The sequence below is a fragment of the Vombatus ursinus genome, unplaced genomic scaffold (assembly GCF_900497805.2).
Source record: "Vombatus ursinus unplaced genomic scaffold, bare-nosed wombat genome assembly UNPS02014890.1, whole genome shotgun sequence".
Lineage (NCBI taxonomy): Eukaryota > Metazoa > Chordata > Mammalia > Diprotodontia > Vombatidae > Vombatus > Vombatus ursinus.
In genome coordinates this window covers 494,267-521,671 of record NW_020954668.1, presented here as the reverse complement: position 1 = coordinate 521,671, position 27,405 = coordinate 494,267, and the positions used below count along the sequence as shown (strand labels likewise).

The window sequence follows — 27,405 nt, the reverse complement described above, 5'->3', positions numbered from 1 at the left end:
GTCATTAGCTTCCACTTGGTCAATTCTAATTTTTAAGGAATTATTTTCTTCAGTGAGCTTTTTCCATGTGGACAATTCTGCTTTTTAAGGAGTTCTCTTCAATGAGTTTTTGTGCCTCTTTTACCATTTGGCCAGTTCTGTTTTTTAAGGTATTATTTTCTTCAGTATTTTTTTTTGTGCCTATTTTACCAAGCTGTTAATTCTTTTTTCATAATTTTCTTGCATCACTTTCATTTCTTTTCTCAATTTTTCCTTTACCGTTTTTATCTTTTTAACTCTTCTAAGAATTCTGGTTAGATTTGAGCTCAATTAGCATTTTTATTTGAGGCTTTTTTGTAGCTGTTTTCACATTATTGTCTTCTTAGTTTATGGCTTTTTCTTCCCTGCCACCATTGTAGCTTTTTATGGTCAGATTCCTTTTTTTTTTTCCCCTTATTTTCTAGCCTATTTCTTGATTTTGAACTTTTATGTTAAAGTTGGGCTATGCTTATCTAGGGGTGGGGAGGCACTGTCCCAAGTTTAAGACTTTTTTGGTGCTGCTGTTCTCAGAACTAGTTCTGGGGATCTGCGAGTTTTTGGTGCTTCCAAGATGGTGTGATCCTGTGAGATCTGTGCTCTGATCTTTGTCCAGGAAGGGTCCAGTCCTTGCAGCTACAAGTGCTAGTCCTTCTCTTTGCTTTGGAACTGTGACCAAAGCCCCTGCCCTCTTGTGACAGACCACCAGTGCTCCTCTCTGCCCTGGAAATGCAACCCAGACCCGCGTAAGGGCAATAGAGTTGTCATACAGCTCCAGCTGTACCCAGTGACAGCAAAAGGTTCTCAGTAACCTTTTTCTGACCAGTTTTCCGACCCCTTACCATCCCTGGGCTGAGAACTTTTGAAGTTACTGCTGCTGCAGCTGCTGTTGCCACTGCTTCATGTGGACTCTGTATAAGCCTCCACCCTGGTGTCACAGACTTCTGTGATCTCTTAAGTTTTCTTAGGTCAGAAAAAGTCTTACTCTGACCTTTTGTTGACTGTGCTGCTTCAAAGTTTGATTTGAGGTGTTATTTTAAAGTTATTTAAAGGACAGTGTTGGGGAGTCCATCTGGGTTGCTGCCTCTAATCTGCCATCTTAGTCAGATGGTGAATCTTAGGGAGCATAAAGGACTGAAATGAGATTTATGTATTACAGAGCAGCATCACAACTTTGTATTCATTCAATGTCTTCCCTCTTTGTAAAGGACTTTCCTAGGTATTTCCTGTTGTCTGAGCTCCTGCTAAGCTCTTTGTCTTTTCTCACATTTCTTCTCATCTCTTCTTCCTTTGTTTGTTTCCCACATTCATGGATAGCTCTTTTTAGGTGCCCAGTGGACATTTGGGCTTTACACATACTTATCTAGGGGTAAAGGGTTGGGGCTGGTATGAGTGACCCAAGCCAAGCTGGATGGGTGCAGAGTTTTGAAAAGAGTCTAGATGAGGGCAGTCATGGGCAATTGGTCTCGATGATGCCCTGGAAATGGGATCATTACACTATTCCAGAAAGGCTTCTAGCTCACAGGGTTCTTAGATATGCTTTGATTTGGTCTAGACTTTCAGGTGTTGGTCTGCCCCTCCTGGGGTGCCAGGAGATTCTCTTTATTCAGAGTTTTGGGGAGAATTTATCTTTGGAAACTTCACTCCAGGATTTTTGTCTTCCACCTTTTTCTTCCCCTGATGATACCATTTCCCAGCTTTCTGGACATGCTCTTTCAAGGACGTAACTGTTTTACTGGGATATAAGTGAAACGTTCTTGAGGCACACATACACTGTATACAGGTGAGGTAAGTTGAACAGTCTCCAGTTCCTCTTTTGCTTTGGTGCAGGTATTTACTCTTATGTTTCTCTGTTGGCTTGGCACAGATAGGAAGCATTTCTCTTTTAACCTTGCTTTCTCACTTTCTTCTTGGAATTCACAGAGGAATAGAATCTCACAGCTGGAAGGGACCTCAGAGGTTAGATGGTTCAATTTCACCTTCATGAATCTCATTTTTAATAGGCAAGAACTGACCTTGCAAATCTGGTGGCTCATGTCTAAGATTGGAACAAAATGAGACACTTTTGGTTCATCTAACCAGTTAATGATAGTCTATAGACAAAGCAGGGGAAGGACATTCAGAGCAGGGAAAGGATATTTATTGAAGATATATCTTTGATCTAGCTAAGCATAACTGTTTCTTGCTATTGGTCTAAAGCCAGAAAACTTAGGGAAGGGCTCCAGCCCCTTATATCCTCTCTGCTTTTGAACTTGAGATGATGAAGCTATCCCAATGGTCCAAGACAGTTAAATCTTAAGGATAATTTGATACCTTTTAAGGAGAAAAACTCCATGGGGTAGGACCTTAGGCTGTTGTTTCCACCACACCATCTGTTAGCATCCTTTACAAGTATTTGTTCACTTTCCAGATGAACATTTCCATCTATGTGGAACTCACCATTTCATATGGTATTACATGAACATTTTGGGGGATATGGGATATTCATGGAGGACTAGCACCTTTATGGTGAGGGTTTATGGAGCCTTTTCAGGGTTGTTCATCTTCCTTTGGTGTCTAACTTCGCCCAACTCTGATCTGTGGCTCCAAGGAGCTGTAGCATACCCAGCAGTCACACCCCAATATAATCGTCATAGCAGAAGGGTTAAAGCAGATTGAGGGTAACCGACAGGCCTCAGAACTGTTGGTGAGTTAAGGGAATGTCTGCTGCAAGCATGTGAAGACTTCCCCCTGTCAGAATGGGTGGATGAGAACGGTTTGTTCCATTAGACATGAAGGGTTGAAGCAGACACTTGAGAGCACTTAGAGCTTGGTAAATATTGAAGACACCTAGTTCATCCACTGCATCCTGGGCCATTGTCAATCTTCCTGACTTTCGTTTTGCCACTGACTCTGAAAGAGGGAGTGAGGCTGAAGACTTTGTGCAACTCTGCCTCACTTAAATCTAATTCATGTATGAGTCAAGACATCAACCTGTGATGTCACTGGTTCTCTTCACAACAAAGTAAAGTAACAACAACATGAATATTTCTGTTCTTTTGCCTTCTCTTTCTCTTCTTCTGTTGTGTGTGTATGTGTGTATGTGTACACGTGTGTACGTACATGTATTGATATATCCTGGAAGAGCATTGTTAATGTGACATTTTTTTGAGAAACAAATCTACTGTGTTTTCAGTGTAAGGACCTGGCCAGTTATCCAGTCTCATTGGCCCTTGGCGGTAAGGGAAGGGTAGACATTCGTTATGTTCAATGGCTGCTTGGGAAACTGCGTTTCCAGTGGCGGAGTTTGTATGCCAGCCAGCAAGAACAATGCACCCTCCTGAATAAGGTAAGGATTGGCCTCCGTATGACTCACCTTATGTTTCTTAAATAGTTTTTTATTTTCGTCATTTTGGACTTGACCAGTCACTATCTCTTTCTAGATACTCTCATGTCTAGGTTTTTGTGACTTTACTGTCTCCTTATTCTCTTATCTGTCTCACTGTTCCTTTTCAGTCTCATTTACTGGTGTATCTATTACAACCCTTAATTATCAGTATCCCCCAAGATTATGTCCTAGACTCTTTTCCTCTCCTTCTGTATTATCTCACTTGGTGATCTCATCAACATCCATGAGTCCAGTTACCATATTTTTCCAGATTTATCTGTCCATCCCTAATAATCTCTCTGCTGAGCTATAGTTATACATCTCCAACTACCTCTTGAACATCTCCAACTGAATGTTCCATAGGCATCTCAAACTCAACTCAACATGTCCCAAGTGGACCTCTTTATCTACTCCCTTCTCAAATCCTTTCTCTTCTGAACTTGTTTCTAGGCTTACAACCTTTCCTGTATAGCCCCTTTTCTCTACTCATATAACCACATACAACCTCGTTCGGGTCCTCATCACTTCTCACCTAGACTACTGCAATCTAACTTGTCTTTCTGCCTCCCTACTCTAATATATCCTTACTATCTAATCTAACAGCTGCCAAGGTGATTTTTCTAAAATATAGATCTAACCATGTCACCTCCTAGTGACTTACTAAGCTTACTAAGGTAAGCTTCAGTGGTTCCCTGTCACCTTTAGGATCAAATATAAACTCATCTTTGGCATTCAGAATTCTTCCTAACCTGCCTTCTTCTAACCTTTCCAGTCTTCTCATACTTTACTTTCTGTCATGAACTGTGTGATTAAACTACACTGGCTGTGGTTCCTCATATACAACTCGACTCTGCAAATAAGTGACCAAAGAGCCACAGAGGTTATTATACCAACTCTCAACTCTGAAAATACCAAAGAACTCACAGAAGTTCTACAGCTGTTAAACTCTGAAGAAAAAAATGATAAAGCCAAAGAGCTCACAGAGGTTATAGGCGAAAAGCCTTCTTTATTCTGTTGGAGGAAGGAAACTAGACATGTGTGATGGTATCTGCTCTAAGATTGAGGAGATCCAAAGCAGTGAGACTGAGCCTTGACACATGTAGTAGTGGCTAGACAAAGAAACAGGCAGTGAGCTGTAGCTGTGGCAGTGAGGGGGTAATAGCAGCAGTGAAACAAGTTTGATTCATCGCATGGCTTTATGACCAGAACATGGTTGCTGCAGGTACTTGTCTAAGCTCAGGGACTACCTGGGGCTGGTGTGAACCAGTTCTATGATTTAGATGCAGCAGGTTTCATCCAGAGAGTGAGAACAAAAGATTGTTGCTTGCTTGCTTGCTTGCTGGGCCTTAGCTCTGGGAAAAAGGGTATCCTAGTAGTAAAAAGAGAGAAGTTAGAGGGGTGGTTTTGTCTTGGGGATGCTGACACCCTTCACCTCTACCTCTTAGTTTTCCCTGGCTTCCTTCAAGGTTCAATTTAAAATCTGTAAGGGATCAGGAAAGGTCCTAGCAGCTAACACTTTTCTTTTTCAGATGATCTCATTTACACTGTCTTCTGTGTACCTCTTTATTTTCACGTTGTCTTTCCTATTAGAATATATGATCCTTGACGGTAGGGACTTTTTTTTTTTGCCTTTTCTTTGTATTCATAGTACTTGGCACAGTACCCAGCACATTTGATGTATGCACATATGCATGTTGACTGACTTGACATAGCAACAAGCATGAGCACTGTTATACAAAAAAGAAAACAGAAAAAAAGGATTGTAAATGAAGACATGAGTCTCTATTGTATATAACTTTTAAGAAATATATATATATATATGTATATATATATAAATTCAGTGTTTTAGATTTGAAGCCCTCCTGAATGTCTGTCTCTTTCCTGTTCTATGTTCTTCTGTGAAAAAGTTTCAATTACCCTGTTTTCTTTATTTTCTTCTTTTTGGGAGGAGTTATCAATATTGCTAATCAATCAAATTCCCTCTCAAATGTCTTCATTCTCCTCTCCTATAAAATGTATAACCTCATATAAATACTCCCACCTGACCCCCTTGTAACAAATAAGCATAATGAAGCAAAATATATCTGTACATTGCCATGTTAGAAAAAGTATATCTCAGAGCTCACTATTTAACAAAAACTGCTGGGAAAACTGGAAAATAGTATGGCAGAAACTAGGTATAGAACAACATCTCATATCATATACCAAGGTAAAGTCAAGATGGGTACAGGATTTAAACACAAAGGGTAATTCCACAAGCAAATTAGGAGAACAAGGAATAATTTACTTGTCAGACCTATGGAGAATAGAAGAATTTATGACCAAACAAGAGATAGAGAATTTGCATTATGAAATGCAAAATGGATAATATTAATTATGTTAAAGCTAAAAAGCTTTTGCACAAACAAAACTAATGCAACCAAGTTAGAAGAAAAGCAGAAAAGATGGGAAACAATTTTTACAGCAAACGTCTCTGATAAAGGCCTCATTTCTAAAATATATAGAGAACTGATTCAAATTTATAAGAATACAAGTCATTCCCCAGTTGATAAATGGTTAAAGGATGTGAACAGGCAGTTTTCAGATGAAGAAATCAAAGCTATCTATAGTCATGAAAAAATGCTCTAAAATGCATTAGGGTCCCAATTTTCTCACATCTTCTCCAACATATATCCTTTCCTTTTCTGCCATGTTTCCTAATCTGATAAAATGTGAGGTGGTACCTTAGAGTTATTTTAATTTGCATTTCTCTAATCAGTAGTAATTTAGAGCACTTTTTCATATGACTGTAGATAACTTTGATTTCTTCATCTGAAAACTGCCTGTTTTATTAGTCCCCTCCTTTTATTTTCCCCTTCTCCTTCTACTTCACTACAGGGTAAGATAGATTTCTTTACCCAACTGTGTGTGTATGTTATTTTCTCTCTAAGCCAAATCCAATGAGAGTAAGGTTCAAACAATACTCACCCCCCTTCCTTCTTTCCCTCTACTGTAGTAGGTCTTTCATGCCTCTATATGTGATATAATTTGCCCCATTTTGCCTCCTCTTCTTTTCCCAGTACAATTCTTTTTTTCACCCCATAATTTTTGTTTTACCATCATATCAAAGTGAACTTATAGCCACACCCTCTGTCTATATGTACTCCTTCTAACTGCCATAATAGAGATACAGTTTTTAAGAGTTACAGGTATCACTTCTCTTGTAGGAATGTAAACAATTTAACCGTATTGAATACCATATTGTTTTTTTTCCTGTTTGCCTTTTTATCCTTTGGAAGTCTTGAGTGTTGTATTTGAAGATCAGATTTTCTGTTTAGCTCTGGTCTTTTCTTCAGGAAAGTTTGAAAGTCCCCTATTTAATTAAATGTCCATTTTTTTTTTCCCTGAAAAATTATGCTGTTTTGCTCAGTGATTGTTTCTTGGTTATAATACAAGCTCCTTTGCCTTCTGGAATATCATATTCCAAGCCCTTTGATCTTTTAATGTAGAAGCTGCTAAGTCTGTGCAATCCTGACTGTGGCTCCTTGATATTTAAATTGTTTCATTCTAGCTGCTTGCAGTATTTTCTCCTGGACCTGATGGTTCTGGAATTTGGCTACAATATTTCTTGGAATTTTCATTTTGGAATCTCTTTCAGGAGGTGATTGGTGAATTCTTTCAATGACTATTTTAACCTCTGGTTCTAGGATATCAGGGCAGTTTTCCTCACATTTTATCAGATTAGGAAACATGGCAGAAAAGGAAAGGATATATGTTGGAGAAGATGTGAGAAAATTGGGACCCTAATGCATTTTAGAGCATTTTTTCATGACTATAGATAGCTTTGATTTCTTCATCTGAAAACTGCCTGTTCACATCCTTTAACCATTTATCAACTAGGGAATGACTTGTATTCTTATAAATTTGAATCAGTTCTCTATATATTTTAGAAATGAGGCCTTTATCAGAGACGTTTGCTGTAAAAATTGTTTCCCATCTTTTCTGCTTTTCTTCTAACTTGGTTGCATTAGTTTTGTTTGTGCAAAAGCTTTTTAGCTTAACATAATTAATATTATCCATTTTGCATTTCATAATGCAAATTCTCTATCTCTTGTTTGTTGAAAGATACTGTCCAGGCTCTTTTTTTGATCATGGCTTTCAGTCCAATAATTCTTAAATTATCTCTCCTGGATCTATTTTCCAGGTCAGTTGTTTTTCCAATGAGATATTTTATGTTTTCTTCTATTTTTTTCATTCTTTTGATTTTGTTTGACTGATTCTTGATGTCTCATAGTCATTAGCTTCTACTTTCCCAATTCTGATTTTTAAAGAATTATTTTCTTCAGTTAGTTTTTGTACCTCCTTTTCCATTTGACCAATTCTACTTTTGAAAGAAATGTTTTTTTCAGTGGATTTTTTTCCCCATTTGGCCAATTCTGTTTTTTTTTTCATTTAAAAAAATTATTTTAAACGTACATACTAAAACTTAACTACACAATAAGAAAAAAAAGCATATTATAAACTTAAATACAAAATAAGAAAAGAAAAAAAGCATTGCCCAGTGAACAGTAGAATGTGAGAGGATTCACATTCTACGTCAATAAATTTCCATTTCAAAAAAGCCTATATAATAAATACTACACATTGCATTTGAGCTGTCCATCTTTTCTTTGCTTCCTTTCTTCTCCCCCCCCCTCCTCTCCCACCCCTAGGAAGGCTACAGTTGAGTGCGGATATATATGTATATATGAATGTATGCACACATACATATACATATATATGTACACACACATATGCATACATGTATTTATACATACATATACACATGAATGTGTATATATATACATATATATGTATATATATGTGTGTGTATATATATATACACATATATACACACACACCTACATACACATATATAGACATACTCATACATATACTTAGGTGTCTGTAATCATAATCATATATAGACATATACATTCATATGCATCTATGTAAGACTATACTATACTTGTTAGTCTTCTGTTTCTCTGAGAGTAGATAATGTATTCCTTCATAGGTCCAAGTCTTTCCATATTTTTCTAAGTCTACCAACTCATCATTTCCTGTACCACAGCAATATTCCAACCTGTCTGGTTATTTTAAATAGTCTAAAACAATATTAATTAACATGACTGACAAATAGTGTAGTTTCCCTTTTTTCTCTTTTGATTAAATCTATTTTTGCTTTAACTTTATTTGAGATCATGATTACTAGCCCTGCTTTTTTTCCCTAATAAATTCTACTCCTGATCTTTATTTTATGTTTGTGTGTATCTCTTATTTCCTGTCCTTCCTGACTCCTCTACTTTACTTCTATCTGCTACCTTGTCCCCCTATTACTTTACTCACTCCAAAGATCCCTCCCTTATCCTCTCCTCCTAGACTGCAGCCCTTCCCTTATCCTCTCCCCCTTTCCTATCCCCTTAACCTTTTATTTCTTTCTAAATTTAGAAGACTTTTACTCTCTTCTAGATATGTATATATTGTTCCCTTTTTAACTCATTCCTGATGAGAGTAGGGTTCCAGAACTACCAGCCCTCCTCCCCCATCTAATTCCTTTGTGTCAGTTCTTCCTCTTGCACCTCAGTTGTCTATCATAATTTTTATGTTTTCCTAGTTTAGTATCACATCATACTTAGCTCTACCTCAGTCTTTCTTTTGAACTACCCAATTACTAGTAACAGTCTTAGACATATGATTTGCATTTATCATATAAAAAGTAAACAGTCCGTCCTTTTTGAGTTCCTTGTAATTGATCTTTGATAGTTACATTATATTTCTCTTGGATCTTGTATGTCAAATTTTCTACTGATTTCAGGTCTGTTTGCAATAAAATCCTGAAAGTCTGGCAGTTCATTAAATTTTTTCATTCCAGATTTTGCTTAACTTTGCTGGGTATGATATTTTTGGCCACAACCCCAGTTTTTTTGCTCTTCAATATATAGTGTTCCAAGGTCTGCAGTCTTTTAGTGTAATCTCTGCTACATCTTGTGTGATTTTAATTGTGGCTCTGCTGTATTTGAATTTTTTTTTTCTTGATGATTATAATATTTTTCTCCTTGAGCTGGGAGTTTTGGAATCTAGCTATGATATTCTTGTATGTTTTCCTTGTAGGATCTCTTTCAGGTGGTGATTGATGGGTTTTTTCTATTTCTACTTCCCTCGCTTGTTCTAACACTTCAGGACAATTTTCTTTAATTATTTTTTGTATTGTCGTATCAAGATTCTTTTTTTGATCGTAGCTTTCAGGTAGTCTGATTATTCTTATTTTTCCTCTTCTTGATCCATTTTCCAGATCAGTTGTTTTTCTATTTTTTCATTCTTTATATTTTGTTTTGTTATTTCTTGGTGTCTTATAATTTCACTGACTTCACTTTGTCCAATTCTAATTTTTAAGGAGTCATTTTCTTTCTTAAGATTCTGGATTCCCTTTTCTAATTGGTTGACTTTCTTTTCATAATCTTCTTATTTTTCTTGAATTGTTCTTATTTTAAAAAATTTTTTCCTCAGTCTCTCTCATTTGATTTTTAAAGTCTTTTAAAAATTCTTCTATGAATTCTTTTTGAACAGGTGACCATTTGATGTTACTCTTTGGGGTGGGAGAGGCTTTTTTTTTTTTGCGCTTCAGTATCCTCCTACGAAGAACAATCTCAGGCTTCTCTATTCCCATAATAACTTTCTATGGTTGAATTCTTCTCTTTAGCCTGCTCATTTTTTTTTTTTTAATTTATAGAAGCTTATTGTAATCACCTCTAGTCCTGGGGTGTGGGGGATGGTGCCTCTGGCCTCAGGTCCTCCTTCTTTTCTCCCCTGTGGCCTGGAACTGAAACCAAGGGTTCTGCTCTCCTGTAAGTATACACAGCCAGCAGTATCCCAGCACCATTGCTTATGTACTCGCTGGGCAGGTGCTGGTTCTTTCTTGTCCAGGGCCGCATCTCAGCAGAATAATTGGGCCTGGTGTCCTTTATCAGTAGAGGTTCCCTTAATCTTTCCCAGCTTAGAATCCTGTCTTCCCACTGTCTGGGAGGTAAAAATTCTTGTGACTGGGGCCAGGCTACCCCCCAACCCAACTAGCCCCTGGGCTCATGTCTTGCTGTTTTAGCGGAACTAGCCTGGAGGCTATACTTCATAGAGACCAAACCTCAGTCTTGGGATTTTTCTATGGATTTTGTTATTCCAGGAGGACCACTGTTCTGTCCCAGCTCTTGTTTATTTTTACTGCTTTACATTCTTCCTGAGGCTCTATTTTGTCTTGTTTGTGGGAGAAATCGAGAGAGCTTGGAATTTTCAGATTTGCCCCACTGTCTTCCCAGAATCTTCTCTTAATTCTATTTTTTAAGGAGTTGTTTTCTTTAGCCAATTTTTATATTTCCTTTTTCAAACTGTTGATTCTTTTTTCATAATTGTCTTGCATAATTCTAATTTCTTTTTCTAATTTTTCTTCTACCTCTCTTACTTGATTTTTAAAGTCCTTTTTGAGGTCTTGCAAGAGGACTTTTTGGGCTTGAGACCAATTCATGTTCCCCTTTGAGGCTTCACATGTAGGCATTCTGACATTGTTGTCTTCTTCTGAGTTTGTGTTTTGATCTTTCCTGTTGCCATAGTAGCTTTCTATGGTCAGGACTCTTTTTTTATTTTTTGCTCGTTTTTAAGTCTCTTTTGTGACTTTTGAAATTGAACTCCTCTCCTGGGATACAGGGATTACTATCCCAAGCTTCTTGCATTGGGGCCCAGGGATCTGGTCACTGGCTTTCTGCACTGTGTTCTCTGGGGTTGACAGCTTGGGTGGCCTGGCCTAGTTGTGCCTCTTGTGCCTTGGGTTCTGGGGCTGGCAATTTGCCTGCTGATTTGGGGCTGGAGGCATCATGGCTGGCCTGCTATGCCACTGGCTGGCTGAGCCAGGACTGCGGGCCTCGCTTGCTGATCTGTGCTGTGACTAAGAGCCTCTTTCTGGCTTGCTTGGACACTGCCTGGGCTGTGCTGTGCTCCCCTTTTACCCAAGTGAGACAAACCTTTCCAGAAGTCCTTCTAAAAGGAAAATTGTTTCACGCCATCTTTTTGTGGGTTGCGTCACTCCATAATTCTTTTTTTTTTTTTAGACAATTGGGGTTAAATGACTTGCCTAGAGTCACACAGCTAGTAAGTGTCAAGTGAGGCCGAATTTGAACTCAGGTCCTCCTGACTTCAGGGCCAGTGCTTTATCCACTGCACCACCTAGCTGCCCCCCATAATTCTTTTAGAGGCTTGATTTAATGTTGTTTCCTAGGGAAACTGGGAATAGTGGAGGCAATTTCTTGGCTTCTCTTTGCCATTTTGGCTCTGCCTCATTTTTTGTCCATAATCATTTTACTATCCTTCTCACCACAGAGACTTTTCTAAACCTTTTCATTCCTCCTCAAACCTCCCATGACTCCCCTGCCCTAAGTCCTTTTAACTGAGAACCTTGCCTCATATTTCATGTGGAGGCCATTTTCTGAGAGCTCCATCCTCTCCTTTCTTCCTCATGTCACATCACTCAAATGCTTTCACTTATTATGTCCTCTTCTCCTTGCCAGGGCAGTCCTCTCTGCATTCATTCACAAGAGTTCCCATTCCATTCCATCTTCTCCAGCAGATTGCCCCTCACTCATCCCTATTTTCTTACTTACCTTGAGTCTTTCCCAGTCTCAACAATCTATAAACATACAATATCTCTTTTATCCACCAAAAGCTCTCACTTAATCTTTCCTTGCTAGCTATCATCCTATATTTTCTCCCTTTCATAGTTCTTTAAGAAGTCTTGATGCCTCCATTTTCTTTCCTCTCACTCTCTTCTTAACTCTGGCTTCTACCTTTATCTCCAAAACTAGTCAATAAGCATTTATTAAGCACTTACTATGTGTCAGGCCTGAACTAAGTGCTGGGGATGCAAAGAAAGGTAAAAGACAGTTTTTGATTCAAGGAGCTCCCAATCTAATGGGGACGACAACATGAAATAAATATATACAAACAAGCTATATATACAGGATAAATAGAAAATAATCAACAGATGAAAGGCACTAGAGTTAAGAGGTAGGGAAGAGAAGAGGGTCCAAGACAGAGCCTTGTCAGATCAACCACAGACATGACCTGGATGAAGATCCAGCAAAGGAGACTGGGAAAAATCAATCAGGCAAGTAGGAGGAAAACCAGAAGAGTGTCAGGAAAACCTAGAGTGGAGAGAATATCCACGGAGGAGGGTGAATGACAAAATCGAAGGCTCCAGAGAGGTCAAGAAGGAAAAGGATATTAGATTTGGCAATTAAGAGGTCATTGAATTTTTCTAAAGCGCAGGTCTGCCTATATCACCCCCCTACTCAAGAAACTCTAGTGGCTTCTTTTCACCTCCAGGATCAAATACAAAATCCTTTTAAAGTGCTTCATAATTTGGTCTCTTTTTGTCTTTCCAGTCTTCTTGTACCTCACACCCCTCTATGGACTTTTCGATTTAGTGATACTGGCCTCCTCGCTGTTGCCCAAACAAAACACTCGATCTCTTGGCTCTGGGTCATTTTCTCTGGCTGTCTCCCGTGCCTGGATTGTTTTCCCTTCTCATCCTCTTCCCTGTTTCCTTCAAGTCCCAGTCCCAAGTCCTTTAATTCTGGAGGAGATAGAAGGTAACAGGATAACATGGTTAGTCCTGCATTTGAAGAAAATCAAATGACCTTTTACCAAAAGAAAACTGATAGGTCTTGCCTGTTAACTGTGAGTGTCCTCCAAGGTTTTGTCCTAGGCATTTATCTCTTTTCCTTCTATACTTTTTCATTTGGTGATCTCATCAGCTCACATGGATTTATTTATCTGCTCTTTGCTGATGATTCTTATATCTATTTATCCAGCCTGATCTCCAGTTTTGAATTTCCGATTGTTATTGAACATCTTGAATAAGATTTCTAACAGACATCTTAAACTCAACATGTCTAAAATTCAATTCGTTAGCTTTCTCCCTAAACCCGGGGTAGGGAACCTGCCCTAAAACTCTTCCCTCTTTCTAACTTCTCCCTTAAGATCGAGGATACAACCATCTTCCCAGTCATTTAGGTTCACATTGTAGTTGTCATACTTGATTCCTCCCTCTCTTAGCTCGCATATCCAATCAGTTGCCAAGCTCTATCTTTTCTGAAACTACTGCCACCCTGCTCCATGCTCTTTTTACCTCATGCCCGAATTATTGTAATATCTTGCTGGTTGTTCCCTAGTTCAAATAACTAGTCCATTCTCTACTGTGTCAAGTTGATCCATTGAAAACACAAGTCTTACTATTTAACCCCTTGTTGAGTAAACTCTAATAGCTCCTTATTATGTCCATGATCAAATGCAAAGACTTTTAAAGCCTTCCATAACCTGGCTGGCCCCTGTGTATTTTTCCAGTCTTCTTACAGCTTATGCCCTCCCACTTCCCTTTGCAATCAAGAGACACTGGCCTTCTTGCTGTTTCTCACACAAGACTATCCATCTCTAGATTCCAGGTATTTTTCATATGCCTAGAACTCTCTCCCTCCTAATCTCCACCTCCTAGTTTCCTTCAGATCTTAGCTAAAGACACACCTCATGCAAGAAGCCTTTCCCAGGCTTCCTTAACTTTAACTTTAGTTCTTTCTCTCTGAGATTATCTTCAATTTATCTTATATATAGCTTATTTGTACATAGTTGTTTTCATGTTGTATTTCCTGTTAGACTACAAACTTCTTGAGATGAGATACTCATTTTTTTCCCTTTGTATCTCCAGAAATTGGCACACTGCCTGGCACACTGTAAGGAGGAGTGTTTAATTAATACTTGCTGACTTGATTTGGGTTGTAATTGTTTAATGTATTGAACTTAAGTCTTTCAAAGTTTTTTTTTTTTTGCAACATCATAATTATTGTCTAAATTGTTTTTGTGGTTCTGTTTACTTCACTATCTCAGTTCATGTATGACTTTTCAGGTTTCTTTGAGTCCATACCTTTCACTGTTTCTTATGTCTTAATATTTTTCTATGATATTCATATACCATAGTGCAGCTACCCCCCAATAGATAGATACCTCCTTAGTTTCCAGTTATTTGCAAAACAAAAAAGTCTTCCTTAAATATCTTTGTACATAAGGTCCATTCCTTCTTTCATTGGTCTCTTTGGGGCATAAGCCTAGTAGTAGACGTTGCTGGGTCAAAGAGTATATATACATAGTTTAAAGACTTTGGGTATAGTTCAAAATTACTTTTCAGAATGGTTGGACCAACTTATAGCCCAATCAGTAGAACATTAGTGTACCTGCCCTCCCACAACCCCCTAACAATTGTTCTTTTTATTCCCCATCTTTCCCAATCTCATGGGTATGAGGTAGAATATTGGAATTGTTTTAATTTGCATTTCCCTTATTAACAATTTGAAACTTTTTTTTTTTGCTTTTTGGTGAGGCAATCAGGGATAAGTGACTTGCCCAAGGTCACACAGCTAGTAAGTGTGAAGTGTCTGAGGCCAGATTTGAACTCTACCTACTGCTCCACCTAGATGCCCCTTGAAACATTTTTTCATATGATTTTTGATACCTTGGATTTCTTTCCATATGAACTGTCTTCATGTCGTTTGATCTTTTATCTGCCGGGAAATGACTGGCATTCTTATCAACTTGAATCAGTGCCTTATATATCTTAGACTTTAGACTTTTATCAGAGAAGTTTGCCAAAGAATTTTTTCCTAGTTAACCTTAGTTTCCCTTCTAAGTCTAACTGCGTTGATTTTGTATGTTCAGAAAATTTTTAATTTTATGTAATCGAAAGTGTCTGTTTTTATCTCCCATAATCCTTTCTGTCTCTTGCTTGTTTAAGAACTTTTACCTTATCCATAGTGTGAAAGAAATATCCTTTTCTGCCTCTCTGCTGGTACACTCATGCTCTAGGCACTGTGCTAATCACTGCCTCTCTAATTTGTTTAAGATGAGACCTTTTTTATCTAGGTCATTTATCAATATCAATATTGATATCAATCAGTCAAACATTTATTAACTGCCTAAGGGGTCATACCCCTCCTCAATAAACTCCAATTTATTTGTACACTAGTGCTCTAGGCACTGTGCTAATCATTGGGGATACAAAAAGAGGCAAAAGACAGTCGTTGCCCTCAAGGAATTTACAATATAATAGAGGACAAAACATGCAAGCAAATATATACCAAGCAAGCTATATACAGGATAAATAGGAAATAATTAACAGAAGAAAGGTATTAGAATTAAGAAAGGTTGGGGAAGGTTTCCAATGGAAGGTTGGATTTTTGAGGCTTAAAGGAAGTCAGGGAGGTCAGTAGTGTTAGTGGAGTAGGGAGAGAGTTTCAGGCATGGGAGACAGTCAGAGAGAATGTAATGTCTTGTTGGTGGAATAGCCAGGAGTCCAGGGTCACTGGATTGAAGAGCACGTGGCAGGGAGTAAGTTTTAAGAAGCCTGGAAAGGTAGGACTGAGCTAGGTTATGAAGGGCTTTGAATGATCAACAAAGCATTTTGTATTTGACCCTGGAGACAATAGGAAGCCACTGGAGTTTATTGAGTAGAGGTGTGACATGATTAGACCACATCACTTTAGTGGCTGAATGGAGGATGGGTTGGAGTGGGCAGAAACTTGAGGCAGGCAGACCCACCAGCAGGCTATTTCAGTTACCAAGGCACAAGGTGATGAGGGCCTGCAATAGAGTGGTGACAGTGTCAGAGGAGAGAAGGGGGTGTTTTGGAGTGATGTTGTCAAGGTGAAATCCATTGGCTTTGGCAATAACCTGAGAGATAATTGAAGAATCCAAGATGACTCCTTAGGTTGCAAGCCTGAGGGACTGGCAGTATAGTGTTGCCCTCTACAGTAATAGGGAAGGTAGGAGGTAGGAAAGGTTTAGGGGGAAAGATAATGAGTTCTGTTTTGGACATAGTGAGGTTAAGAGATGTTTGAGATGTCTGAAAGACAGTTGGATATATAAGAGTGTAGGGAGAGAGATTGGGGCCAGATAGATAGATTTGCGAATCATCAGCGTAGAGATGGTAATTAAATTCATGGGATCTTATGAGATCACCAAATGAAGTGGTATAAAGGGAGAAGAGAAGAGACCCTATCTCTGATTTATTTAGGATGAGACCTTTTTTTTTCCCCTAAGTCTTCTCCATATAGTGTAAAATATTGATCTAAACCTAATTTCTACCAGACCATTTTTCATTTTTCCTGGGAGTTTTTGTCAAATAGTGAGTCTTTATCCCAGTAGTTGGAATCCTTGGGTTTCTTGAACACTGTACTATGATGTTCAGTTACTTATGGGTCTTGTGTACCTAATCTATTCCACTGATTAACTTTTAATTTCTTTAACTAGTAACAAATAATTTTCACAGTTTCTGCTTTGTAGTATAGCATGAGATTTGATACAGCTAGGCCTTTTTACAGCAGGGGCATTTTTTATGTTTCCTGAGATTTTTGAGTTTTTTGTTACTCTCGGTGTATTTTGTTATTTCTTCCAGTAGTATAAACTAACTCTGTAGTTGTTTGGTATTGCACTGAATCTCCAAATTAACTTAGGTATTATTGTAATTTTTATTAGATTGTCATGGTCCAACAATGAGTAATTAATGTTTCTCAAATTTTTCAGGTTTGTCTTTATTTCTCTGAGTGTTTTGTAGTTGTATGCATACCAAATCCTCTATGTGTCTTATCAGGTGGACTTACACATTTTTTAGTTATTTGGAGTGGAATTTCTTTTTTTGTGTCTTTTCTTCCTGGGTTTTATAGGTAATGTGTCAAAAGGCTGATTATTTTTGTGAATTTATTTTATGTCTTGCTACTTTGCCGAGAGTAGGGATTTTTCTTTTTCTTGTTTGTATCCCCAGTGCCTAGCACAGTACCTGCATAGTTCATTAGGCTCACTTGCAAGGTTAATTAAGTTGGGTAATTAATCTTGAGCTTCTTTGCTCTTTAGAACACATTATTCTATTTCTTCCTCCATTTTCTGCTCTGTACAGGATAGTTTTGTGTTATTTGAATGAACATTTCTTTATATTTGAAGGTTTCTCTTTGTAAAATTTGTTGTTTGTCAGTGGAATTATTTAACCATTCTTGTCTTGGTGTTTGCAGCATATTGGTTTTTTTTTTTAAGGCAGTCAGTGGATTCTTTTGATTAAAACTTTGTTTTCTGTGTTCAGAAGTTTTGAGCAGTTTTCTTGTATTATTATTTGATGGTGTTGAGGTTTTTTTGAGTTGTTGTGTTCTTGTGAGAGCCCAATAATCCTTAAGTTTTCTTTTCACATCCAGTCTTTGAGGTCAATATATTTTACTTTTATGAAGATCATATTTTCTTTTTTATGTTTTTGCCTTTTGCTTCTCTTCTTCCAGATTTTCCTTCACATCTGTGTCTTTTCATTGCCAATCACTTATTCTCTCTTTTGTTGCCACAGTGGATTCAAATTTTTCTATTCTGCCAATTTTTTCTGTTGTGTGGGCCTTAAATTCTGAATCCCAATTCTTATTTCTCTTTTAAGCCATACTGGAACATCCTGTTGTGGTTCCATGCCCTCAGGGTCTTTAATTGCATTTTCTTCCTCCTGAGATCTTGTCAGTTTCATCTTCTATCCCCCAACCCCCTTCTTATTGCCCCTTATCACTTTTTGACTCCGTTTTTGGATATGGTTTCCCTGGGATCAGACCTGAAAGCTTCTCAGCTTCCTCCCACATTGGGCAGCAATTCATGGCTCACCACTAACCTAGGTCTGTCCTTTAAGTGATTTCTTTATGGACAGAACTGGCTCCAAGTGGATGTTTGCTTTTTCCCTAAGGTTTTCATCAAGTACCACATGGCTGCATGGGTATCTTGGCTCAGGCTCCTTAGTTCTTCAGTTGTTTACTGTACTGTAAGGAATGATTAATATAGAGAAGCATGAGAACACATATGATCTGATTCAGATTGAAGTAAGCAGAACTCAGAAAAACAGTATATTATATACAGTGACTACCATGTAAATGTAAAAAACAACAATAAAACAATCAAAATTGAATGCTCTGCTTGAGCTCTGTTGAAACAGTGCTACTGTGCAAAGAGGGAGTGTAGAATTGAGTTTTCTTGTATGCCTGTGGGTCTGCTTTTGTGGCGCTGCTGCTGGAGTGTGGTAGACAGTGCTGAGAGAGGATGCTATGTGAACATATTAGGGGCTACTTGGACTTCTGTGCTGACAGTTCTTTGGGTTCTAGGTATCTTAGACTGTGGAAAGAGCTGAAATTACTTTATCTCTTGTACATAATTACTATTTTGGATATGGTTGAGAGGTTGTGAGGTTCAGAAAAATTGTTTAGTCTTCCATCTTCTTGGTCACATGACCTGGCAGTCCTACTCCTCTGAATCTGAATTTTTCTCACTGAGCTTTGTCTTCTAGTACTGCCATCTTTACTTATAAAGTTTTGAAATCATTTTTAAAAATTGAGTTGTCATTGATCTTTTTTTCTGTGTTTTCTGCTGATTGACCTCCCAGCCTCAGAATTTTATTTTCCCATTGATTCTTTGACTTTAATATTTTCTTCCACCTTTTTCACACTCTTGATTTTTATCTCTTTGTCTTGATCCATTTTTACTCATAGATAGATCTCTCACCAAAAATATCAGATCTTTCTTTATAGACCTGAGATCTTCCTTTATTTCCTTTAAGGTGATATTTTTATTGAGTCTGACTTGGCTTTTGCTAGGTTTCACTTCCTGGGTTGTTGTTGAAATTAATTCATTACTTTTCCCTTCTTATGCCTTCTCTTTGGTATGTTTTAATAATACATATTTGTTTATAGTAATAGATTTTTTTTCTTGCTTATTTCCCTTTTTCTTTTTTTGTGAGATCATTCTTTTTGAGTATTTTGTTGTGTTTACTCTCTGTCTCTTTCTCTCTCCTCTCTCTTCTTTCTTCTTTCCTTCCCTCTCTGGGTGTTCCAGTTTCTATTTTTTTGGGGGGGGAGCATTAGGTGACTGGGCTCTTTCATGATCTTTTTCTCTACCATCTTGTTGGAAATTACCAATGTTATTTTTTGCTTATTTTTTTAAAAATTAATTTTTATGTGTTTCAGATTCATTTGTACACAAGAGGCTGTCATCCTGACCCAAGCGTTGGCCATCTCTCTGTCCCTGAACTAGAACTCCTCAGGTTTCCAGAAAGTAGCAAGCAAGTAAGACTGGTGATGTCATGTGCAGGAATTTCTTGGACCCAGGAAAATTGTTATTTAAAAAAATGTTTTTTGTTGATATATTTTATGTCACTTACATTTCCCAATGTAGCTCTCCCTTCTGGGAGAACCAACTCCTATGTAACAAATGATAAAAAAGTGAGGGAAAAAGAAAAACCTGGAAAGACTTATATGAACTGATGCTGAGTGAAATAAGCAAAACCAGGAGAACATTGTACACAATAACAGCCATACTGTGCGATGACTGACTTTGATAGACTTGGCTCTTTTCAGCAATGCAAGGATCTAAGATAACTCCAGAAGACTCAGGATGGAAAATGCTATCCACATCCAGAATAAGAGCTATGGAGTCTGAATGCAAATGGAAGCATACTATTTGCTCTTTTGTTGTTTTGTTTTATTGCTTCATTCTTGTAGTTCCTCTTGTTAGCTCTAATTGTTCTTTACATCATGACTAACGGGAAAATATGCTTAATATGAATGTATAAGAAGAGCCTATATCAGATTGCACACCATCTTGCAGGGGGAAAACAGAAAGGGGGAGAAAATTTAAAACTCAAAATTTTATGGAAGTGAATGTTGAAAACTAAAATTAATAATTCTTTAAAAAAAACTAACCAACATATTGAAAATGTCTAACATTATAAATGTTCCACATCTGTAATCCTCTACCTATACTAAGAAGTTGGAGGAGAGACCTTATATTTCTTTTTTGGGGCCAAGCTTGGTTATTATAATTTCAGAGCATTCAATTCTGATTGTTTTTTGTTGTTTTTTTTGCATTTACATTCTAATCATTGTGTTATACTGTTTTCCTGGGTTCTGCTTGCTTCAGTTTGAATCAGTTCACATAAATCTTCTCAAGCTTCTCTATATTAATCAATTCTTATAGCACAGTAATATTCCTTTACTCTTCACATACCACAATTTCCAATGGCTTGATTATCTCCAGAATAAAATATAAAATCCTTTTTGGCACTGAAAGCCTTTCACAATTTGGCCTCCTTTTTAACCTTTTCAGTTTTCTTATATTCTGTTCCCTGCCATAGTTCTCTGTAATCCAGTGACACTGGCCTCCTTGTAGTTCCTCACAGAAGATTTTCTGTCTGTAGGCTTAGAGCATTTTTTCTGGCTATTTCCCATTTTTAGAATATTCTCCTAATCTTTGCTTCCTGTCTTCCCTAGATTCCTTTAATTCCTAACTAAAATCCCACCTTCTGTAAGAAACCTTTCCTCATCCCCTCATTGCTAATGTCTTCCCTCTATTGAACACCTCTAATTTATCCTGTATGTATCTTGTTTGTGTGTGGTTGTTTTCATTGTCTCCCTAATTAGAACGTGAACTCTGTGAAAGCAGAGACTAGCTTGTGTTTTTCTTTTTATCCCCAGTACTTATCACAGTGCTTACCACATAGTAGGTACTTAATAAATGCTTAGTGACTGACAATTTGCTTAGCCATGTCCCAGTCAATGAGCATTTACTTTATTTCCAGTTCTTTGCTACTTCATAAAAATATTGCTATAATTATTTTAGTACACATAGGGCCTTTCTTTTTTATTATCTCTTTGGGTGTAAGCCTAGTAGAGGGATTTCTGAGATAAAAGAGTATAGATACCTTTAGTCACTTTCTTCCATAATTCCAAAGTTTCCAAGAAAGGTTGTACAAATTCACATTTCTATCAGTGGTATTAAAATACCCCTATATCCACATTTTCTCCAACATTGACTAGTCCTCTTTATTTTCATCTTTGCCACCATGCTGGATATGAAGGGAAACTTGAAGGTTTTTTTGATTTACGTTTCTCTTATAGGTTAAGCATTCTTTCATATGATTGCTAATAATTTTCAATTCTTCTTTTGGGAACTATTTATTCCTATCCTTTGATAATATATCTATTGGGAAATGGCTTTTGGTTTTATATATTTATGGTAGTTACATATAAATCTTGGTATCTAGAGACATTTTATAAAAAGATTTTTCTTTCACCTTACTGTTTCCCATTTCCTAATTGCATTAATTTTGTTCATGTAAAGACTTTCAATTTCATGTAATAGAAATTATCTTTTTTATCTTTTGTAGTCACTTTTACCTTTTTTTGATTAAGAATTTCTTAACTATAACTGTGAAAGATACCTAATCTAGTTCTTTTATAAAAGTTTTTATCAGGTGATTGAGGTCACAGATATATTTTGATTTATTTTGACATAGTGTGAGATACTGGTTTAAACATAATTTCTTTCAGACTGCTTTCCAGTTTCCCCAGAAATTCTTGTTACATAGAGAGTTCTTTCCTAGATAATGTATTTTTTCAGGTTTATTAAACACCAAACTATTTAGTTTTTTAAAAAAGTTTTGAGGATAACTACTTTTTAACACAATTTGAGATTTAGAAGTGCGTTTCCCCCTTTATTTCTACTTGTTTTCATTATCTTCTTTGATGTTCTGTACCTTTTGTTCCTCCAAGTGAATTTTTTTTTTTTTTTAGGTCTGAATCCGCCTTGCTAGTTTGGATCTTGCTAGTACTAGATCTGTATATTAATTTTATAGCATTTGTATTTTAATTTTTGTTATGGTCCAGCCATACAATTTAATAAACCCCTAATTATTTAAGTTGTTCTTTATTTCTTTAAGGAGTATCTTGTAATTGTAGCTATATAGATGTTCTTTTATCCCAGATTTTATGAATTTATTTTATTTATTAAATTTATTTTATTATTCTGACTGGACTTTTCTTTTATTATTTCTTTCCCTATTTTGTTATTGCTATACAGAAGTACTATTGATTTTCATGGGTTATTTTGTTAGTTAGCTGTTACTTTCCTGAATGTATTAATTATTTGAATTTGTTTCTTTTGCTGATTTCCTGAGGATTTTCTGAGTAAATCGTCATGTTCAAATATATAGATTTTTTTCCTCTTTCCCCATCTTAGTGGCTTTAACTTTTTTCTCTTGTTTTATTGCTTTAATGGTTAATGACCCTTGTTAGAGTGTATATGGATTCGTCCTACTTATTGGATTGGATTTTACAGAATGTGGGCGATATGCCCTTTCTGGTTGTATTAAAATTTGAGAAGACTTGGTGAGCCTACTTTTGGGCATGTATAATGAAAAGGGCCTTTTTTTTTTGCCACCTCACAGCATGTGTAGCTATTCTCTGATTGTTTAACAGTCAGCAAATATTTCTTAAGCAACTACCACGTACCAGGCATTGTGCCTAGTGCAGGGGCAGGGGATTAAAAAAAAAAAGCAAAAGACAGTCTGTGTCCTCAAGGAGCTTACAATCTAATTTGAGAAACAACATGTAAACAAATGTATGCAAAATTAGCTAATAGGAAATAATTAATAGAAGGAAGGCACTAGAATTAAGAGCAATTGGGGAAGCCTTCCAGGAAATATGGGATTTTAGTTGGGATTTAAAGGAAGCCAGGGCAGTCAGTAGTTGAAGTGAATGAGGGAGAGCATTTCAGGCACATAGGGGACAGACAGAGAAAATAAATACCCAGAACCAAGAGATGGAGTATTTTGTTTGTGGAACAGCTTTACTGTTCTGTTGCTATGGAAACAAGGCCTCTCTGATGGCTGGCCCTATGGGAGGGATCTTGCAGTTGGCTAGCCCCAGGGGCAGAGCCTGATTAATGGTCAGCAGTGGGGGTGAGGCCTCACTTATGGCCTATCCTGGGGGTGGGGGGCCTTGCTGTGCAGCAGACTGTTTGCTTGCCTGGGGAGGAGGTGCTGGCTTGCTGGAGAGCAGGGCCGCTGGTGGATTGCTGAGGGCTTTGGGCTTTGCTACATACCCTTTGCTGTGAGGCTGACTCTTGGCTGCTCTCAGACCTTGCTGACCTCTCACCCCAGTGAGATAGACCTTTCCTGCTGCTTCCCCACTTCTCAATCAGTTCTACAACAGTTTTCAAGTTGTTTGGAGGTAAATTTGTTGGGAGGCTCAAGGGGTTCCTTCCTTACTCTGCCATCTTGGCACCAGAAGTCTCTTCTCACTCCACCCTTTTCATTTTTTATATTGGTAATTTGGTTTTCTTTTTTCTTTCTTTTTTAAAATCAAATTAACCAATGTTTTACCTATGTTATTGTTTTTTTTTAAAATAAAACTAGCTTCTACTTTTATTTATTAGTTCAATGGTTTTCTTACTTTGAATTTTATTAATTTTTCCTTTGATTTTTAGGATTTCCAGTTTGGTGTTTAATTGAAGATTTTAAATTTGTTCTTTTTCTAGCTTTTTTAGTTGCATGCCCAGTTCATTGATCTGCTCTTTCTCTATTTATTCATGTAAGCATTTAGAGATATAAAATTTCCCCTAAGTACTGCTTTGGCTACATCCCATAAATTTTAGTCTGTGTTCTCATTGTTGTCATTGTCTTTGATGAAATTATTGATTATTTCTATGATTTGTTCTTTGACCTATCATTCTTTGGGATTAGATTATTTAGTTTCCAATTAATTTTTAATCTGTCTTTCCCTTGCCCTTTATTAAATGTAATTTTTATTGTATCATGATCTGAAAAGGATGCATTAAACATTGCAGGGGTGGGGAACTTGTGGTCTCAAGGTCACATGTGGCCCTCTAGGTTCTCATATGTGGCCCTTTGATTGAATCCATACTTCATAGAACAAATCCTTTGCTGTGGTTGGTTTTTGTGTAGGTGCCATGTACTGCTGAGAAAAAGGTATATTCATTTCTGTCCTCATTCAGTTTTCTCCAGAGATCTATCACATCTAACTTTTCTAAAAATTTATTCACCTCTTTAACTTCTTGTTTATTTTTTGGTTAAATTTATCTAGTTCTGAGAGGAGAATATTGAGGTCCCCCATTAGTATAGTTTTACTGTCTGTTTTCTCCTGTAAGTCATTCAGTTTCTCTTTCAAAAATTTAGATGCTATACCATTTGATGCATATATGTTTTAATATTGATACTACTTCATTGTCTATGGCATATTGATACTTTTTCATTGTCTATGGTAACTTTTAGGAAGATGTAATTTCCTTCCTTGTTTCTTTTAATTAGATCTGTTTTTACTTTTGCTTTTTCTGAGATCGTGATTGCTACCCCTACTTTTTTTTTTACTTCAGCTAAAGCGTAATAGATTCTGCTCCAGCCTTTTACCTTTAGTCTGTGTGTGTTTCTCTGCTTCAAATGTGTTTCTTGTAAACAGTGTATTATAGGATTCTGGTTTTTAATTGACTCTGCTATCCATTTTCATTTTGTGGGTGAGTTCATCCCATTCACATTCACAGTTATGACTTTTTTTCCTCTCTCCTTTCATCATGTGTCTCCTCATCAGTATTTTGCTTCTGACTACAGCTGTGATTGTAAGATGAGAAGAATTATCTAAGATTATAGATTTTTAAAAATTTTATTTTTAGTTTATGGAATAAAACAAGCATTTCCATAATATAGTACAATAAAAAAGATGATTGTACATGAAACTGCAAATCTGCTATGCACAACTTGCTATTCCTTTCAAATATACAACAAAATTGTCATGTAAATTTCTCTTTTTTTCTCCTCCCAACCCTCCCCACCCCGCCCAGCCATGGCCTACTGATGTCTACTATTAGATACAAAAAGGTATATATATGTAAAATTATTCTACTTATGTTTCTGTTTATCAGTTGTTTCTCTGGATGCAGATAGCATCTTTCTTCATGTGTCCTTTATAGTTAATTTGCGTATTTATCATAGACAAAATAATTTATTCACTTAAAGTCATTCTTAAAACAATATTACTGTTACAGTGTTCTCCTAGTTCTGTTCATTTTGCTCTTGATTATTTCATGCAAGTCTTTCCATGTTTTTCAAAAATCATTGAGCTCATTTTTTCTTGTAGCACAGTCGTAATAATTAATATAATTTCTTATAGCCATAACTCCTCGACATTTGAATTGTTTCTTTCTGGCTACTTGAAGTATTTTCTCATTGACCAGAGAGTTCTGGAATTTGGCTATACTATTCGTGGGAGTTTTCATTTCGGGATCTTTTTCAGGAGGCAATCAATGGGTTCTTTCAATTACTATTTTACCCGCTGGTTCTAGGATATCAGGGCATTTTTTCTTGATCATTTTTTGAAAGATGCCATCCAAGTTCTGTTTTTGTTCATGATTTTCAAGTAGTCCAATAATTCTTGAATTATCTCTCCTGGATTTATTTTTTAAGTCATTTGTTTTTTCCACAGTATTTTACATTTTCTTCTTTTTTTTTTCATTCTTTTTATTTTGTTTGATAGATTCTTGATGTCTCCTAGCTTCCACTTTCGCAATTCTAATTTTTAAGGAATTATTGTCTTCAGTTAGCTTTTTTCTCCTTTTCCATTTGGCCAATTCTGCTTTTTAAGGAGTTGTTTTCTTCAGTGGATTTTTCTACCTCCTTTTTCATTTGGCCAACTCTATTTTTTAATGAGCTTTAAATATCGTGATACCAAACCCTTAGCAGAGAAATTTGATACAAAGATTTTTTTTCTATTTGACTATTTCCTTTCTTAGATTTATTGATTTTATCTGTGCAAAAGCTTTTCGGTTTCATGTAATCAAAATTATCTATTTTATCTTTTATAATTACCTATGTATCTTATATCTTATGCCTCTATATCCATATCTTATATCTTTTATCCATAGCTGTGAGAAGTATATGATCTGCTTCTATTCCAATTTTTTAATAGGATGAATATTAAGGTCATGTATCCATTCGGAATGCATTCTAGAATATGGTGTAAAGTGTTGCTCTACGCCTGACCCTAAATGCTTTCCAATTTTCTCAGTTGTTTTTGTCAGATAAGGAGTTTTTTCCTAGGTAATTTGTTTTCTACTTTCTCAAACATTGGATTATTTGAGTTAATTGTTTTAATTCTCTCTTATCTAATCTGTTCCATTGATCTGTAGTTTTATATTTTTAACCAATAGTAGATGGTTTTGTTGACTACTGCTTTATAATACAGTTTGAGTTCTGAAAGTGCTAATCTTCCTTCATCCCCGTTTCTTTTCAACATTTCTCTTCCCAGTAGAGCACACCCTCCCCTCCAGCAGGAGCACTCCTTTTTGCTGGATTACAACACTAAGTGTCTTCTGCCTTATCAGATGTTGAAAATTTTTTCTTTGTCTTGTGTTATTTATTCATAGGTACTTGAATTCCTTTCCTTGATTTGGAGGCCATATTTCCTTCTGCCACCTGCTGGTTTATATGTTTATTTTCTGGGTCTTTGAGTTTTCTTCTTCCTGATATTTCTGGTAACTTCAGTCTTTGCTCACTTTCTAACTCTTTCTTCTTAGTAGTTCAATCTAAAAGAGTCTCAGCTCCTCCCAAGCTGAGTAATTCAAGCATGGGTAGTCTCATGAAGTTTTGTTGCCCAGAGTGTGGTAGAGTCGGGTAGGGTATGCTGAGTGAGAATTAGTGGTTAGGGATTATTGGCTTTTTGTGCTGTTAGTTCACTTAATTTTTATCTTGTTTGGGTTCTTGATGCCCTAGATTGTCAAGACAACTGAAATTGCTTTACCTCTGGTGCATAATTCCTGTTTTGGAGAAATTTGACAGAGGTTTTTAGGATAAGAAAAAATGTCTAGCCCTCCATATTATTGGTTGTTTGGCCAGATGTCTGTATTATTTGCTATTAATTTTGTATTTACTTTTGTTCATATTGTATCCACTTAATAAAAAGTTTCTTGATGGTCAAGTCAAGCAAGCATTTTTAAAGTACCTAGTATGTGTGCTACACAGTGCTAGGGATTTAAAGAAAGTCAAAAAACAGGCTCTGCTGTCAGGGAGATTATGGTCTAATGTGAGAGACAACATGCAAACACCTGTGTGGGAAGAGGAT

General features: G+C 36.7%; 1 protein-coding gene across 4 annotated transcripts in view; it reads left to right on the top strand.

Annotated features, from left to right (window-relative positions):
* The window catches only part of TEDC1 (tubulin epsilon and delta complex 1), a 75,838-nt gene that overhangs the window by 8,345 nt on the left and 40,088 nt on the right, over positions 1-27,405 (top strand). For all 4 annotated transcript variants that reach the window (XM_027842830.1, XM_027842831.1, XM_027842829.1 and 1 more), the window contains exons 4-5: positions 3,191-3,343; positions 19,465-19,563. In XM_027842830.1, the coding sequence (XP_027698631.1) occupies positions 3,191-3,343; positions 19,465-19,563 (252 nt within the window). The remainder of the gene's footprint in view (positions 1-3,190; positions 3,344-19,464; positions 19,564-27,405) is intronic.